The sequence below is a fragment of the Mus pahari genome, chromosome 6 (assembly GCF_900095145.1).
Source record: "Mus pahari chromosome 6, PAHARI_EIJ_v1.1, whole genome shotgun sequence".
NCBI lineage: Eukaryota > Metazoa > Chordata > Mammalia > Rodentia > Muridae > Mus > Mus pahari.
Genome location: NC_034595.1, coordinates 41,619,412 through 41,632,681, shown reverse-complemented (window position 1 = coordinate 41,632,681; position 13,270 = coordinate 41,619,412). Strand labels below are relative to the sequence as shown.

At 41.0% G+C, this 13,270-nt stretch overlaps 1 protein-coding gene across 1 annotated transcript; it reads right to left on the bottom strand.

Annotated features, from left to right (window-relative positions):
* Nucleotides 1-4,839: 4,839 nt before the first annotated feature.
* Dmrta1 (DMRT like family A1) lies at nucleotides 4,840-11,432 on the bottom strand. Its single transcript, XM_021200745.1, has 2 exons — nucleotides 10,691-11,432; nucleotides 4,840-8,192 (listed from the first exon to the last, which is right to left on the bottom strand). The coding sequence occupies exons 1-2, from the start codon at nucleotides 11,319-11,321 to the stop codon at nucleotides 7,351-7,353; spliced, it is 1,473 nt and encodes a 490-aa protein (XP_021056404.1). The 5' UTR covers nucleotides 11,322-11,432; the 3' UTR covers nucleotides 4,840-7,350.
* Nucleotides 11,433-13,270: the final 1,838 nt, after the last annotated feature.

Genomic DNA, 13,270 nt, shown 5'->3' with positions numbered 1-13,270 from the left:
TCTCTCTCTCTCTCTCTCTCTCTCTCTCTCTCTCTCTCTCCCTTCTCTCTTTCTCCCTTTCTCCCTTTCTCCCTTTCTCCCTGCATTTCTATAATAAGAGTCTCTGCTCTGCTCCATCAAGACCCGCTGCGCACTTTGCTCATTGTTGGGAACTTCTTCCCTATTCCCTCTTCCCACAACCCTGGTGGCTTTAGCAAGGTAGCCCCAGGGGGGTTCCCGACCGGGCTGCCCCTTCTCCACCACCCCCCCCACGCCGCGTGGGTCAGAGGCAATGCCCACCCGGGGCCGAGTGGGTCAGAGGCAATGCCCACCCGGGGCCGAGTAGAAAGCACCTGGCAGTCTCCCCACGTCTGCCTGCCCAGAGCACAGGACCTCTGGAGGGATGTGGGCATATTTTTCCTATACCTCTTCTCCCCAGGTCCCCCTGGGCCTCCCTTTATTTTATTTTGTTCCCAAAAGGTACCACCCCAGCAAATAATACGTGTTAGCACTTGCTTGTGAAGACACGATGTACATTATGTCCAAATAAGCTTATAGATAACATTTTCTTAATGTGTGCAGTTATATTAATAAGTTCAGCTCCATGATACCTATTTAGCTCTGGACTATATTATTGTTCTTAGACACATAATTGACTTTGATTTTGTACGCTCCGCTGAATAAGACCTCTTCCTGGTTGGGGGACAACAGTTGAGGTATATATACCATGATGAATTCATTTCTTTGCTTTGCTTCTGATATAACAGTGGTTATTTACCACTCACTTCTACTGCCAGCCTTGAGAAAGATGTTCACCCTGATATTATCATCTTAACTCTTAGTATGCTATATCAGTTAAGTTGTATAAATGCTGAATATAATTCCCATGTCCCTACTCCTTCCATTGTTTCATTTCTTTTGTGTATTTTCCATAACAGCAAAGTAAGACAAAAACTATTTGATCTTTGTTCAAAGACAGTATCAGTCAACCTGGAACTTTCAACTGTACTGTAGGAATGGCCTTGAAGCATTGTGGTAAGAATAATCTTCCCAGTGGTAATACTGAGAGGAGATATTAATAGTGACATATAACTGGAATGACTCATGAACACTGGACAGCAGTTTGGATGGATAATAAGGACCTTGGACCAGAACGTGATTAGATCTAGGAAAAAAAAAACTGTGGGAAGATTTCTCCAAATAAACATAAAAGTATGTATGTACTGTCCCATATAAAGCCCAGCAAAGAGCAAACTTTGAAAAGTAGCATTTTAATAACCTATACAGCATAACCTATTATTTGGGACAAGAAGAGAAAGTACATGCAAGCAAAGATAGAGCGTGCTCTCTATAAGCAACATAAATTTTCATTCACCAGGGCCAATTTGGCTAAGAGCAGACATCAACACAAAACTCCAGACATGGCATCATTTCCCAAGGAAACCAGCCAGCCACCTGGTGGCAGGTTGATTGCATTGGACCATTTTCATCACTAAAGGAACAGTTCTTTGTTCTTGCTGGGGAAAAAAAAAAAAAAAAAAAACCAAACCAAACAAACAAACAAAATCTCTTGCTAGTATGGTTTTGCCCTTTTGCATTTTCTTTTTTTGATATTTCAGTTATAACCACCATCATAGTATTCTCTACAACATTATGTGTGACAAAGAAACTTATATCAAATACTGAGCTTATGCCCACGGAACTCACTGAACCATCCTGTTCCCCTCATCCAGAAACAGCTGGTCTAGTAAAATTATGAAATGGCCTTTGGAAAGCTCTAGTATGGTTCCAGCTGGTGAGAGCATGTTTAGGGCTGAAATACTATCTTTCTGTGGATAAGATAGGCTCTAAATCAATGTAAATACACAGAGATGGTTTTCCCCAATTCAAGATCTGAGAACCATGGAACAGATACAAGAATGATATTTTCTAACTGCTCTTAATGAGTTTTGTTTCTTATTCTTGAAACTTTGGCTTATGTTGGTTCATAGGTCTTATTTCCTAATGGAGAAATTGTGCCATAAGAAAATATATACTTTCCTGGAACTGAAGACTGCAATTGGCAGTTTCAAACAACAGTGAAACCACAGGAACAAGCTCATTTAGAGAGCTGCTTTCTTTCAGTATTTGTTACAAAAGTTAGTGGAGAATTTCAAAAATCTATGTAAATAAAACTGTTGAGAATGTACTCTTCAGAAACTAGAATCTGAGTCACCCCCCATAGTAAGCAACCACAGATAACTAAGGTACCTGCTGGAAGCAATGAAAAGATGAAAGAAGTTATAGATATAATCTGTGACCCCATGACCAGTTGCAGACCAAGCTGAGGCAGACAGTAGTGTTTATCTCTTCCTTATTTCAGAGAAATGGTGTGAGATGTGTGAGTGTGTGAGTGTGTGTGTGTGTGTGTGTGTGTCTGTGTGTGTCTCTGTGTGTGCCTGTGGTGTGTATGTCTGTATGTATGTGTGTCCATCCATATTTGTACAAGCATGTATATATACTGATGTCACTTGACTTATAATGGAAATATATCACAATAAGCTCACGATATGTAGAAAATATAAATTTGATACCTAATAGAGTAAATTAATAGCTTAGCAAAACTGTGCACTGTGGAGTACTAGTTTAGAATAGAACATTTGAGGCAGAGTTGGGAACCACAGATATCTGTCACCAGCAAGCATGCCATGAAATTAGTATATCACTAGTCTGGGAAAAGATTAAAATTCAAAATACTGCAGCTGCCACTAGATGCCTACTACACTGGCACTGTCATGAAGCTAGAACAGAATAAAAACAGCGACAATCAGGGACATCTTCATATAGCAATTTTCTTGTCTATGATACTTACTTTAACAATAATAATAATAATAATAATAATAATAATAATAATAATAATGGCTAAATGTATCTCAGGATTAATTTAATAGGATACTTAAATGTGGGTTTGGCCAGGTGAAAGGAAATGAGCACCTCCCAAAGATGGATAAGATACTTTGTGTCGTTGGGAGAGATCAGCATGTTTTGTCATCCAGCGGGCACTTATATCAGTTTTAGGTGAAAGACATTTTATGTACACACATTACTTAGAAGGAAACAAGTCAGACATGAATGATTATGAAAGCTGTGTTGGCAAGAACTGCACTGGACAGGACTGGGCTAAATTAGTTTACCTAAGACAGAAAACTACATTTCCCAGATTCCCCCTTTCCATATCATTCAGAGTGAATGCTGACCAAACATTCTATAGAATTATGGGTGAAGTTTGTCAGATATAGGTAAAACAGGAGTCACCGAGTTGGGACACCTGAATGTGTTTCTAGTTTGCCTTCATTTTTCCTGACTCCAGCTCACTTTCCCCTGCCAACTTTACTGACCCTCCATCTGATGCCAACGTGAGAACACAGTGCTTTAGCCAGATTGGTTAGTGATTCTCAGATGTGCCTGTTTCCTCCGATAAGATGTTTATTTCCAAGATCCTCCTTTGCGTTGTAAGAATATTCTGCAAATTCTTTATTTCCACTGGTAGCTATGAGGGCTCTGTCTTCCTAACCGAATCTTGACTAATTAAAGGTAGGTAGTATGAACACAGAGCACTGGTTGTGCTGGTCGCTTCCTTCAAGCCCTTAAAAGAATCCAAGTGCACACATAATAGCATGTTGTGAAAGTGTGGCTCACCATGGCATGAAAACCAAGCAGGAAGCCTGGAACTAAGCCTAGATATTCACTGGTAAGAAGTGCCCTTTGGTTCTACAGCCACTAAGTGGATTAAGCACAATTACAGTGCTCTGTGTTGAGTGACCACCACCAGGTGGCAAAGATAATATCTTAATACAAAGCAGTAACAGTGAGAGTTGTTTACTTAATACCAGGATATAAGCATTACTGTATTGTGCAATTTATTCAAGCTACCTCTTATCTCCATGCGTCTTGCAGGTTGGATATCATTATCGTTATTTTACTGAGAAGAAACAGATGCCCAGAGAATTGTGTAACTTGCCACTCACAAGATCTGTCTCAACAGTAAAGCAAGAAATCCTTCTAGGAAGAAATAGGACTACACACTTTGTAAACGATCTAGCCATGCTTGTCTTCAGGGTTCTCACATGTCCTGTCTGAGTCCTCTTTTTCTTGAACATGTGTGTCTCACAATAACCTTCGCACTGGATCCCTTTTAAACCACACTGTGTTCTGTCTCCTCTCTTTTCACATCCTTCTGGGAGGTTTTTATATAGAAAATTTTCTCATGAACAGTGTTTAATTGACAAATAATGTCTATAGACTTTCTTTGGGGGAGGTCATAGAACTAAAACTTATTCATTTATTTATTTAACAAATCATTTCCATATTCTGAATAGTTGGTAAGTAATCCCATCCCAATACTGGGGTAGTAATGATAAATCACATCAAGCAAGCCTCTGGTGTTTTCAACACAATAATTTCAATGGAAATATGATGGCACAGTAAGAAATCACCAACTGTGAAAAGGCCACTCCCTATGTTCTTCTGCATTTTCTCTCCATAGAGTTGTCAACATCTATGTCTCATACAACATGTGGAGAAGACAGCTCAGTCTTTGTCTTCCTAACTGATGACTAGAGAGAGGTTAGGTGTCAACACCTCATGTAGTTTATAGGCGTAAATATCATAGTTGTAAAGAACTCACTCATATACCGACGTGGCCAAATGGTGCCAACCTTGGCTATTTGGTTGATTGCTCTTTTACACACAGAAAAGCAGTCTAGAAAAAAAAAAAAAAACTCGAGGCTGGATCTAGTCTCTTGATCATACCTCTGCTTTGCACAGAGCTCAATGCATGACACAAAGTACGTGCTTAATAAATGCGATGACTCGATTTCTAATCTAATACTTTTATTAATTTAGTAAATAGTGAGGTACTATCGGCCACGTATTATGTATCGGACACCATACAAAGCTGCAAAGAAACAAGCAGGCATAGTCCTTTCTCATACCTAACAGCCTGAAGTTACTAAAGTAGGAAACCCCTCCTGGCAGCACATACTATCATTTCCCCTGGAACTGGCTATACAGATCTCGGCTTCAGTTTCCTCGATGTCTAGCTAGTAGTTGGAAGAATCTCTGATTTCATAAAGTCTTCCAGGTCTTAAGAGTCTTGTGAATTATATAGACTATATAACGCATCATGAAAATTAACTTAATATTTAGATTATTAAAATAATGTATCCACATGTTTTGGGTTTTGTTTTTATTTGCTTTGTTTTGTTTTTAAGACAGGAGTTCCTTGTGTAGCCATGATGGTTCTGAAGCTCACTTTGAAGACCAGACTGGCCTTTCATTCCTCTGCCTCTGCCTCTTGAGTGCTGGGATTAAAGGTGTGTGCCATCACCACACAGCCAATAGGTCCACATTATTATGTTACCTTTGAGAAGAATCCAACAATGCTGGAATTGCTGTACTTTTAATTCAGATTTCTGCCATTTACTATAGCTCTCTTTACATCACACTCTGCATTTGACACCCTACACAGCATCTAGTGTATCTCAAAAACAGAATGTAATAGATAGATTCATAAAATAAAAACAACTCAAGGATCACCAAGAGTTCTGATCTGAATACTTTTTAGGAGACATAGAATCTCATGGAACTCTATTCAAAGCTATGTATTAATAGATCACTTTGTAGAATCATTTGGTTGAAAGTTCCATCATCCAAAATCAGTCTAATATCAATGTATGTCAGCTGCATAGCAATTAGTTTCCAGGCTTTGTACAGTAATTTAGGCTCTGAGCCTGAAGGGTTTCTCCATTTTGCTTTTTACAAAAAAAAATCAAAGAAAAAGTGAGCATTGCATCCATCTAAATTTTACAGGACTTTTCTTCAACCCTGCTCCATTAAAATTTATGCAAATCATTAAACACTTTGCATTCTACATCAGCACCAGATACTCTCCAGTTGTGCATTATGATATTTTTAGGTCAGATATACTATGAAAACTTACTAGCTTAATGGAAAAGATACACATACATACATATAATTTTAAAATTTTCTAGTAATTCTTGCTACTCAGATAAAGATATTTCTAATTCCTACCACATCTGGGTCTTCATTATTCTTCACAATACAGCGAAGCCATTGTCCATTTAAAAATTAAGGCACATGAGGAGATCATTGCACAGTTGTTTTGTGAGCTGTTTTTGTCCCCTGGGGCTTCCCAGCAACTGAATTGGACAGCAGGATGGATGATTTTAAATACTCCAGGTGGGGAAAGAAATGTATGCCTTAAGACTCCAAAACATCACTAAGCTTTAGAGGCAGGTATGTATCTTCTAAATACATTAAATATACTTTACATAGAATCAGTAGATATTTGTCTGAGCAGATGGTTTAGTTTTTGAATAATTCCTTTTTACCTTTGAGAATGGGTGACAGGTCATTCTCTCAAACAAATGATAAAGGACTATATTCCCAGATAGAAGCATAAGCTACTCAAAGATTAAAACTATCCTCAGTAGAAATATATTTCACAACATGAAAATGAATACAGCATGACCCAAATGGTTATTTCATAAACTTGTTCGTCTGTAAAGGTTATAAAACTGTGTGTTTTCTGAGAATAACTGAATTGCAGTTTGGGATAGTGGCCAGAAGAGGGCAGGCCTTGCTTCTTATGACCCAATAGATCTTTGTACATTTACAGTGTTAGCCTTAAAGAGAACAGACAACAGTTCAAAAACATTTCCTTTTTACAACTAGTCGCTAAAGAATACAAAAAACAGACATTCCAAAAAAAAAATAATAGATTCGAATTTATTAGACTTGCTTACTACTACTGGTCATTTATCTGCAAATAAAATGTTTTTAAATACTTGGAACAATACCTGGCTCAGGTGTGGTAGAGGAGGAAAAGTAGGAAGGGAAAAGAAGGAAGAGATGGAGAGGGAGCTGCTTTAGAATAATAACCACACTCCCCCACTCCTGGTTCTTTTTCTACCATATGAATTGCTTTTTACAAATGTTTACTAAAAACCAAACTCTACAATAAAATAAAAGCATGTATGGCTTTATAATAAAAGTGATAATTTAAGGAGAAAATTCATTAGTTTATAATAATAGAGTTTCCTGACAAAAGTTTATTCAAGGCACATATAATGATTAAATGTTTCTTTGATTTAATGAACGCTGAAGAAAAGTCTTCAAATCTAAAGTATATTACACTGCTTAGAAAAATAGCATTTAAGGCTGATAGGCTAAGCTTATGCCCTTTGAAGTACATTAAAAAGTGTGTGTGTGTGCGCGCGCGCGCGCGTGTGCGTGCGTGTGCGCGTGCGTGTGTGTGTGCGTGTGTGTTGCATGGCTCTAGAAATACTGCAGAATGGTAGAGCGGATATGTTACAGATGCTCCTGAGTGGGCCTGAAGTACAGTCTACCACCAGCTACTAAGTGCTTGCTAGGAAGGTGGGATGGCTCCCTAATCATCCCTGGAAATGCATAATCCAAAGTTGGCCGAAAAGGCAATGCTGGAACCAGTCCAGGCGTTAGGTAGGGCGACACAAAACCAGACAGCGCTCTTCCTGGAGAAGAATATGCCAGGCGCAGTGGGCTGAAAGCTAGTCTAGGATTGAAACTGTAGAGCGTTGAATCTCCTCCATAAGCAGCTGACGCAGCTTCAAGAGGAGAGAGAGCTGATTTATTACTTAGAGTCCCAAAGCCAATGCCAGCAAGACTAAAATCTGATGCTCTCTGAAAGGCTGCATTCTCCAAGTCTGCGTGTGCTAGGTCCCTGCAGTCTGGCTTATGTTCTCTCCCATTTAAGATCTGTTCAATAGCTTGGACTACATCTCCCTTGCAGAACTGTAGAATGCCTTCTAGGCGGCTACGCCTGTAACCTGGAAAGATCCTGATAAGAATTCCGAGAGGGTCTCGTGGTCTTGAGGTCACCGTGGAAAGGCTGGCTCTGGTGGCAATGTAGTCTCTGGCCCACTCGCTTTCATTCCCGGATTCCAGGTCAGAGGAAGAGAAGGACCTGGGACTATCTTCTCCTCCCGATTGATCCGTGGGACAAGGAGACAGGATGATGGTGGATTTGTCCGAGTGTTCTGAAATAGATGACATGAAGCCCCGTTTCTCCACGGTCACATTACCCTTAGATGATGCCAAAGAATGGTGATGAGTGTTGGAGACTGGTTCTTCGTGTCTACTCTGGCAAGACTCACAGTTACTCTGTTTTGGTTCTGCAGTAAAGAAAACAAAAAATAATCAGACATAAAAATTTGCCACAACATAGTTATGCCCACTCAAAGACACTGATGGATGAAATAATAAACTCATTCAGTGTGTGTGTGTGTGTGTGTGTGTGTGTGTGTGTGTGTGTGTATGTGTGTGTGTGTGTGTGTGATGCACTCTATATAGTGTAATTAGCAATTTTGATTCACCTAAAATCATCTTCATGGGAGTCACAGTTTAAAGTTCATGCAGAACTAGCATGCGTAGGAACAGAGGAGGGTGCTTCCTCGTGCATTTCAGGATATAAGGTTATTAGTAAGTAGCTAAATCTCTTAGAAATTAAGGATCAAAAGAGGAAAGTTTGATGTTACCCAAAGTGTCAATGTAACACCATCTTGGAATTAGAGATATTGTTTTCCAAAATGTCCAAATTTTACTTTGGTCTAAGTGATGTTCTTTCCCCCCCCCACACACATACACACACACACACACACACACACACACACTTCCTATATGACAAGAACTAAGTAAAACAAGTAGTGAATATCCTACCTAATTTAAATGGTTATCTGCAGTACTCTTTGATGTCTCCCTGTCTCTTTAAGAAACAACCCTAAACCTGCTCCATAAAAGTTCATAGTTTATTTAAAATGTAAATCACATCCAATTTAACACTCGAAGTGGACAAGACTCTGTCGCTAAGTCAAATACTTGATGAAAGAAAAGTTGTGACAATTGTAAGATTGCACACTGGTGTTTTCAACATCAAGTAATAATAAAACTTGTCAAACAACATTTGCCACATGAAAACCAATTTCCATTCTTATGTCCCACTTGCTTCTACAGCGATTCACTGAGTGAGTATTGCTATGGAAACATAGGAAATATCAAAATTAAATCTCTGTTATTTTGTCTAAAAACAATGTATTACTTCTAGGTTGGACTCCCAGGACAAAGATCTCTAAAGAAACACTGGCTGCAAGCCGTGTTTGGGGCTTATGACTGATTCCAGTATTCAGGAAGCTGTGGCAAATATTTGGTCTAATTCCCTTCATCTCTGTCCTCTCTACTTCTAGGGATTGTTTTATTCACTACTGTAGTATACTGACAGCCTTCCTTTCTTTGAACATAAGCTTCTTTTACATAGGCAAATGTTATTTGCCTCTGAATCACTGTAGGTCTTTGTCTTGTGAATGAATAAGTTCACTACAATATCTTACTATAGTTTATTCATATTGTGTAAGAGGGGGTGGTCAATTTAGAAAGCCATTGAAGAAGCCTTTAAAATATGAACTTCTTTTTTATAGACCAGTCATTGTGACACAATAATCTAATACAATCATTAGGCCTGCAAAATGTACACTTTAGTACAAAAAGTTTACATAAATCCATACCATCACCCAAATCTCATTAGCAGTGTAGCTAAAGGAAAGTTACCATCTCTCATCTGTCTCTATCTTCCATGAGAAACACTTAAAGTCCATTGGTCTAGGGAAATAAACTAGAGCATGTGTCCAAACTTGACGTAAGTGAATGCAATTTTTCAATGCAGAGGTGGGCTTCTTTCAAACCTACACCCTCTTTTGCTAAGATCTGCAATTTTGACAACCAAGCAAAGTTTCTAATTAATAGCTTACCGCCGATTACCGCCTAACGTCGTGTGATACAACCTGTTTAGGATTTTAACAAAATGATTTAAAGGAAATTCCCATGTAACAGTGGCCTTATGGAGGGCTGCAAAATTCATGACAACATAATGACATTGATATTACAGGAAAAGTTACTTTGGGGTCATATTAGTTGTAAATCTAAACAAGACATACTGTTCACGACTTTGTGGCCGGAAACTGCAAGGATATACGAATACTCTGCTGAGATCTCTCCAGCTACAAAGTGACACTCTTGCCAACGGTTTCACTATCCACAGGGAAGGCCCAAACTTATTTCCAATGGGAATTAAATGTAAGTCCCTAAAGCTTTCCTCGCCTTTGAGAATGGTGCTTAAAGAATTAAAATGGGGTCGGGGCAGGAGAGAAACAGGTGAGAAATTTCCGTTTCTTAAGTGCTGATGACAAAACGCTGTTCCCAAATCAAAGATCTTCACAATAACCACAGTCAACCGGTTTCCTGTGCAAGAACACTGTGGCTTTGCAACTGGAAAGAGTGTTAGCCCACCCGCTAAAGTTTTCTCTTAAAGCCTGCTTAAGTTCTGGCCACACAAAGCCAAAGTGGACTGTGCCTAAATCCACTCCAGGGGAGAGCTGGCGGCTGTGATCCCACATGCTTCACTGTTTTCATTATCTTTATCCATGGGATGAGCTCTTCCAGTGAAAACCTATTAACTATCCCCATCCCAGCCATCCACAGGGTAGATCTACATTACTAAACTTCAGCACTTCTTTCAAACAACTCTTTCTCTTCACTCTTAGGGAGCTGCTGCTCATTTCTACACATTCTTGCAGAACAATCCTTTTCTCGCGCGAAAAGCAAACCAAAGAGGACTCACCCGGCTTTCTCTCAACATAATCTTGCTGGAAAACCTCGAAAGTTGGAACTGACCGGCTCCCAGGGTGTCTAGAGGCTCCCGCTCCCAGAACAGCTACAGCCATGGGGCTATTCAAGACCTGGGGACTCTCCGTCCTGCCGCTGCCCCCGGACGCCTGAGCCCCGGGCCCCGACGACCCCTGGTACAGGAGCCTGTGCAGCCCGCGGGCCTCGCTCTCCTCCTGCGCCTGCTGCCTGCGCAGGGCCACCTGCGCGGCCATGACACGCTGCCGCTCGGCGATCAGGGTGCACTTGGCACACGCGCAGTCCCGCCAGCGGCAGAAGCGCTTGTGGCCCTTGAGCGCTGACACCACGCCATGGTTGCGACAGCGCGCGCACTTCGGGGTCCGCGGGTAGCCGCAGCCTACCGCCCCCAACGCCCTATCCAGCCCAGAACCGAGAGCGCTTCCTGCGCGACCCGCGCTTGCGGTTGAACGCAGGAAAAGGCCAGGCGGCCGCAGGAAAGTCGCTGACACAGGGATCCCCGACGACACCGACCGCGCGGCCGAAGCGGGCGCAGCAGCCCGCCCTGGGGCCAGATGGGGTCGGCAGCCGCCGCTGCGGTCTCTACGACCGTGAGGAAATTGCTCCATTCTGAGAAGGCGCCTCTGAGGAGTAGAAACCAGCAAGTGCGCCGTCCAGGGCTACCCTGTGGGGATAGCAGCTGAGGACCCGCCTAGGTCCCGCTGTCCCGCTCCGCGCACTGATCAGAGTTTGCTGTCCTGTCCCAGAGCAAGAAACTGCCGCGGGGTCTGAGAGCTCCAGAACCTGACCAACAGCGCAGCCAGCCAGTGAGCCTCTGAGTCTAGACAGCTGGGGGACAGTGTCCTGAGCTCTGCCAGTCTCCTGAGCCTAGAAGGGCCAGGTTGGAGGCCCACCCCGCCCACTGGGTAGGCTGGCCAAGGAAGGAGGCCAGGGGAGGGCGGAGAGTGGGACTTTCTGGGAGGTGGCCTGTGGGATAGATTAGAAACTGTCCAGATCAGACTGAAAGGACCATTAAGAAAAAGAAACTTTTATGTATTTTGGATATTCACTCTCTGTCAGATGTAGGGTTAGTGAAGGCTGTTTCACAATCTGTGGGCTATCATTTTGTCCTAATGACAGTATCCTTTGATTTACAGAAGCTTTTCATTTTCATAAGGCCCCATTTATTAGTTGTTTACGTTAGTGACTAAGCCATTGGTCTTTTGTTCAGGAAAATGTCTCCTGTACCGACGAGTTCAAGGCTAATCCCATTTTCTGTTCTACTAGATTTAGTGTATCTGCTAATATACAAAATATATACAGAACTCAAGAAGGTAGGCACCAACAATCCAAATAACCCAATCTTAAAATGGGGTACAGAGCTAAACAGGAAACTAATCCAGCAGCGACTTGATGATATCTATCTATCTGTCTGTCTGTCTGTCTATCTATCTATCTATCTATCTATCTATCTATCTATCTATCTATCTATCTATCTCTATCTGTGTGTGTGTCTGTTTGTTAGTGAGGGGGATTGGTACCCAGATTGACAAAAGTGTCTTGAAAGGGTTTTCCCTCAGTTATTGAATGGCCTTGGGAACTTTAAAAACATACCCAGAATGGGGGAAGGACTTGCATGAGGGGGGCTGGGAGGTAAGGGGGCTATTACTAGGATGTAAAACGAATAAATATATAAATAAATATTTAATTATTTAATTACTTTTTTAAAAAAATAAACAAAAACTTTTTACCCTCAGGATGTAATCTCATCATTTTCTCAAGGAACGAATTACAAAAATAATAACCCTACTACCTTCCCTCTACTGCCTTTATTTAAGCAAGATTTCAAGGTCTTTCTTAAGCTCTCTTTCTCTGCCAAGTTGGAAGATTTGTGTCTTTTACTTCTCTCCTTTCCCTTTCCCAGATGAAGTCTTCACAACACCAATATGACAAAGAGACAGGGTGACAAAGAGACACAAGACAGCTTGGAAGACTGTGGCCACTTACATTGAAAAGGTGTTTTAAATAGCTCAAGAGACAGCTTCCAAAGTGTGCATAGACAGGTTAATTCAAGAGTCAAGGTGCTTCGAGTGCTTTCTATTCACTTACATGTGCACATCTTACATGAGCACATGCAGATTATACAGGGAGTATGTTTAAAACATTTGTTACCTAAGGTCAGTATGCCTCTCTACTCTGGAACTATTTATGGAGAGCACTTATGTTAAAGCTCTCTCAAAAATACTTCACATTTCTCTTCTGAAATACTAAGAAAGCCATGGAGATCAATCTTCATGCTATCAAAATGCATTCTTGAGCTGTACATCTAAAGGCTTTAATTGTTAAGAGATCATATTGCTCCTAAGCCACAGGAACACTTGAAGCAGAAAATTCATGGATATCTACAGTAAATGAAGGTGTCAGCACTCTGCAAAGTCCTTATTAAATATCCAACTGCTGATGCCAACCAGGCATCGGGACTCTTGCCCTAACAATGGCAAATAATCATGTCGTTTTAATTCTTCATGACATTTCCAGGCTGGACAATCTGGATGACTCTTGTCTGTCTACTCCAAAT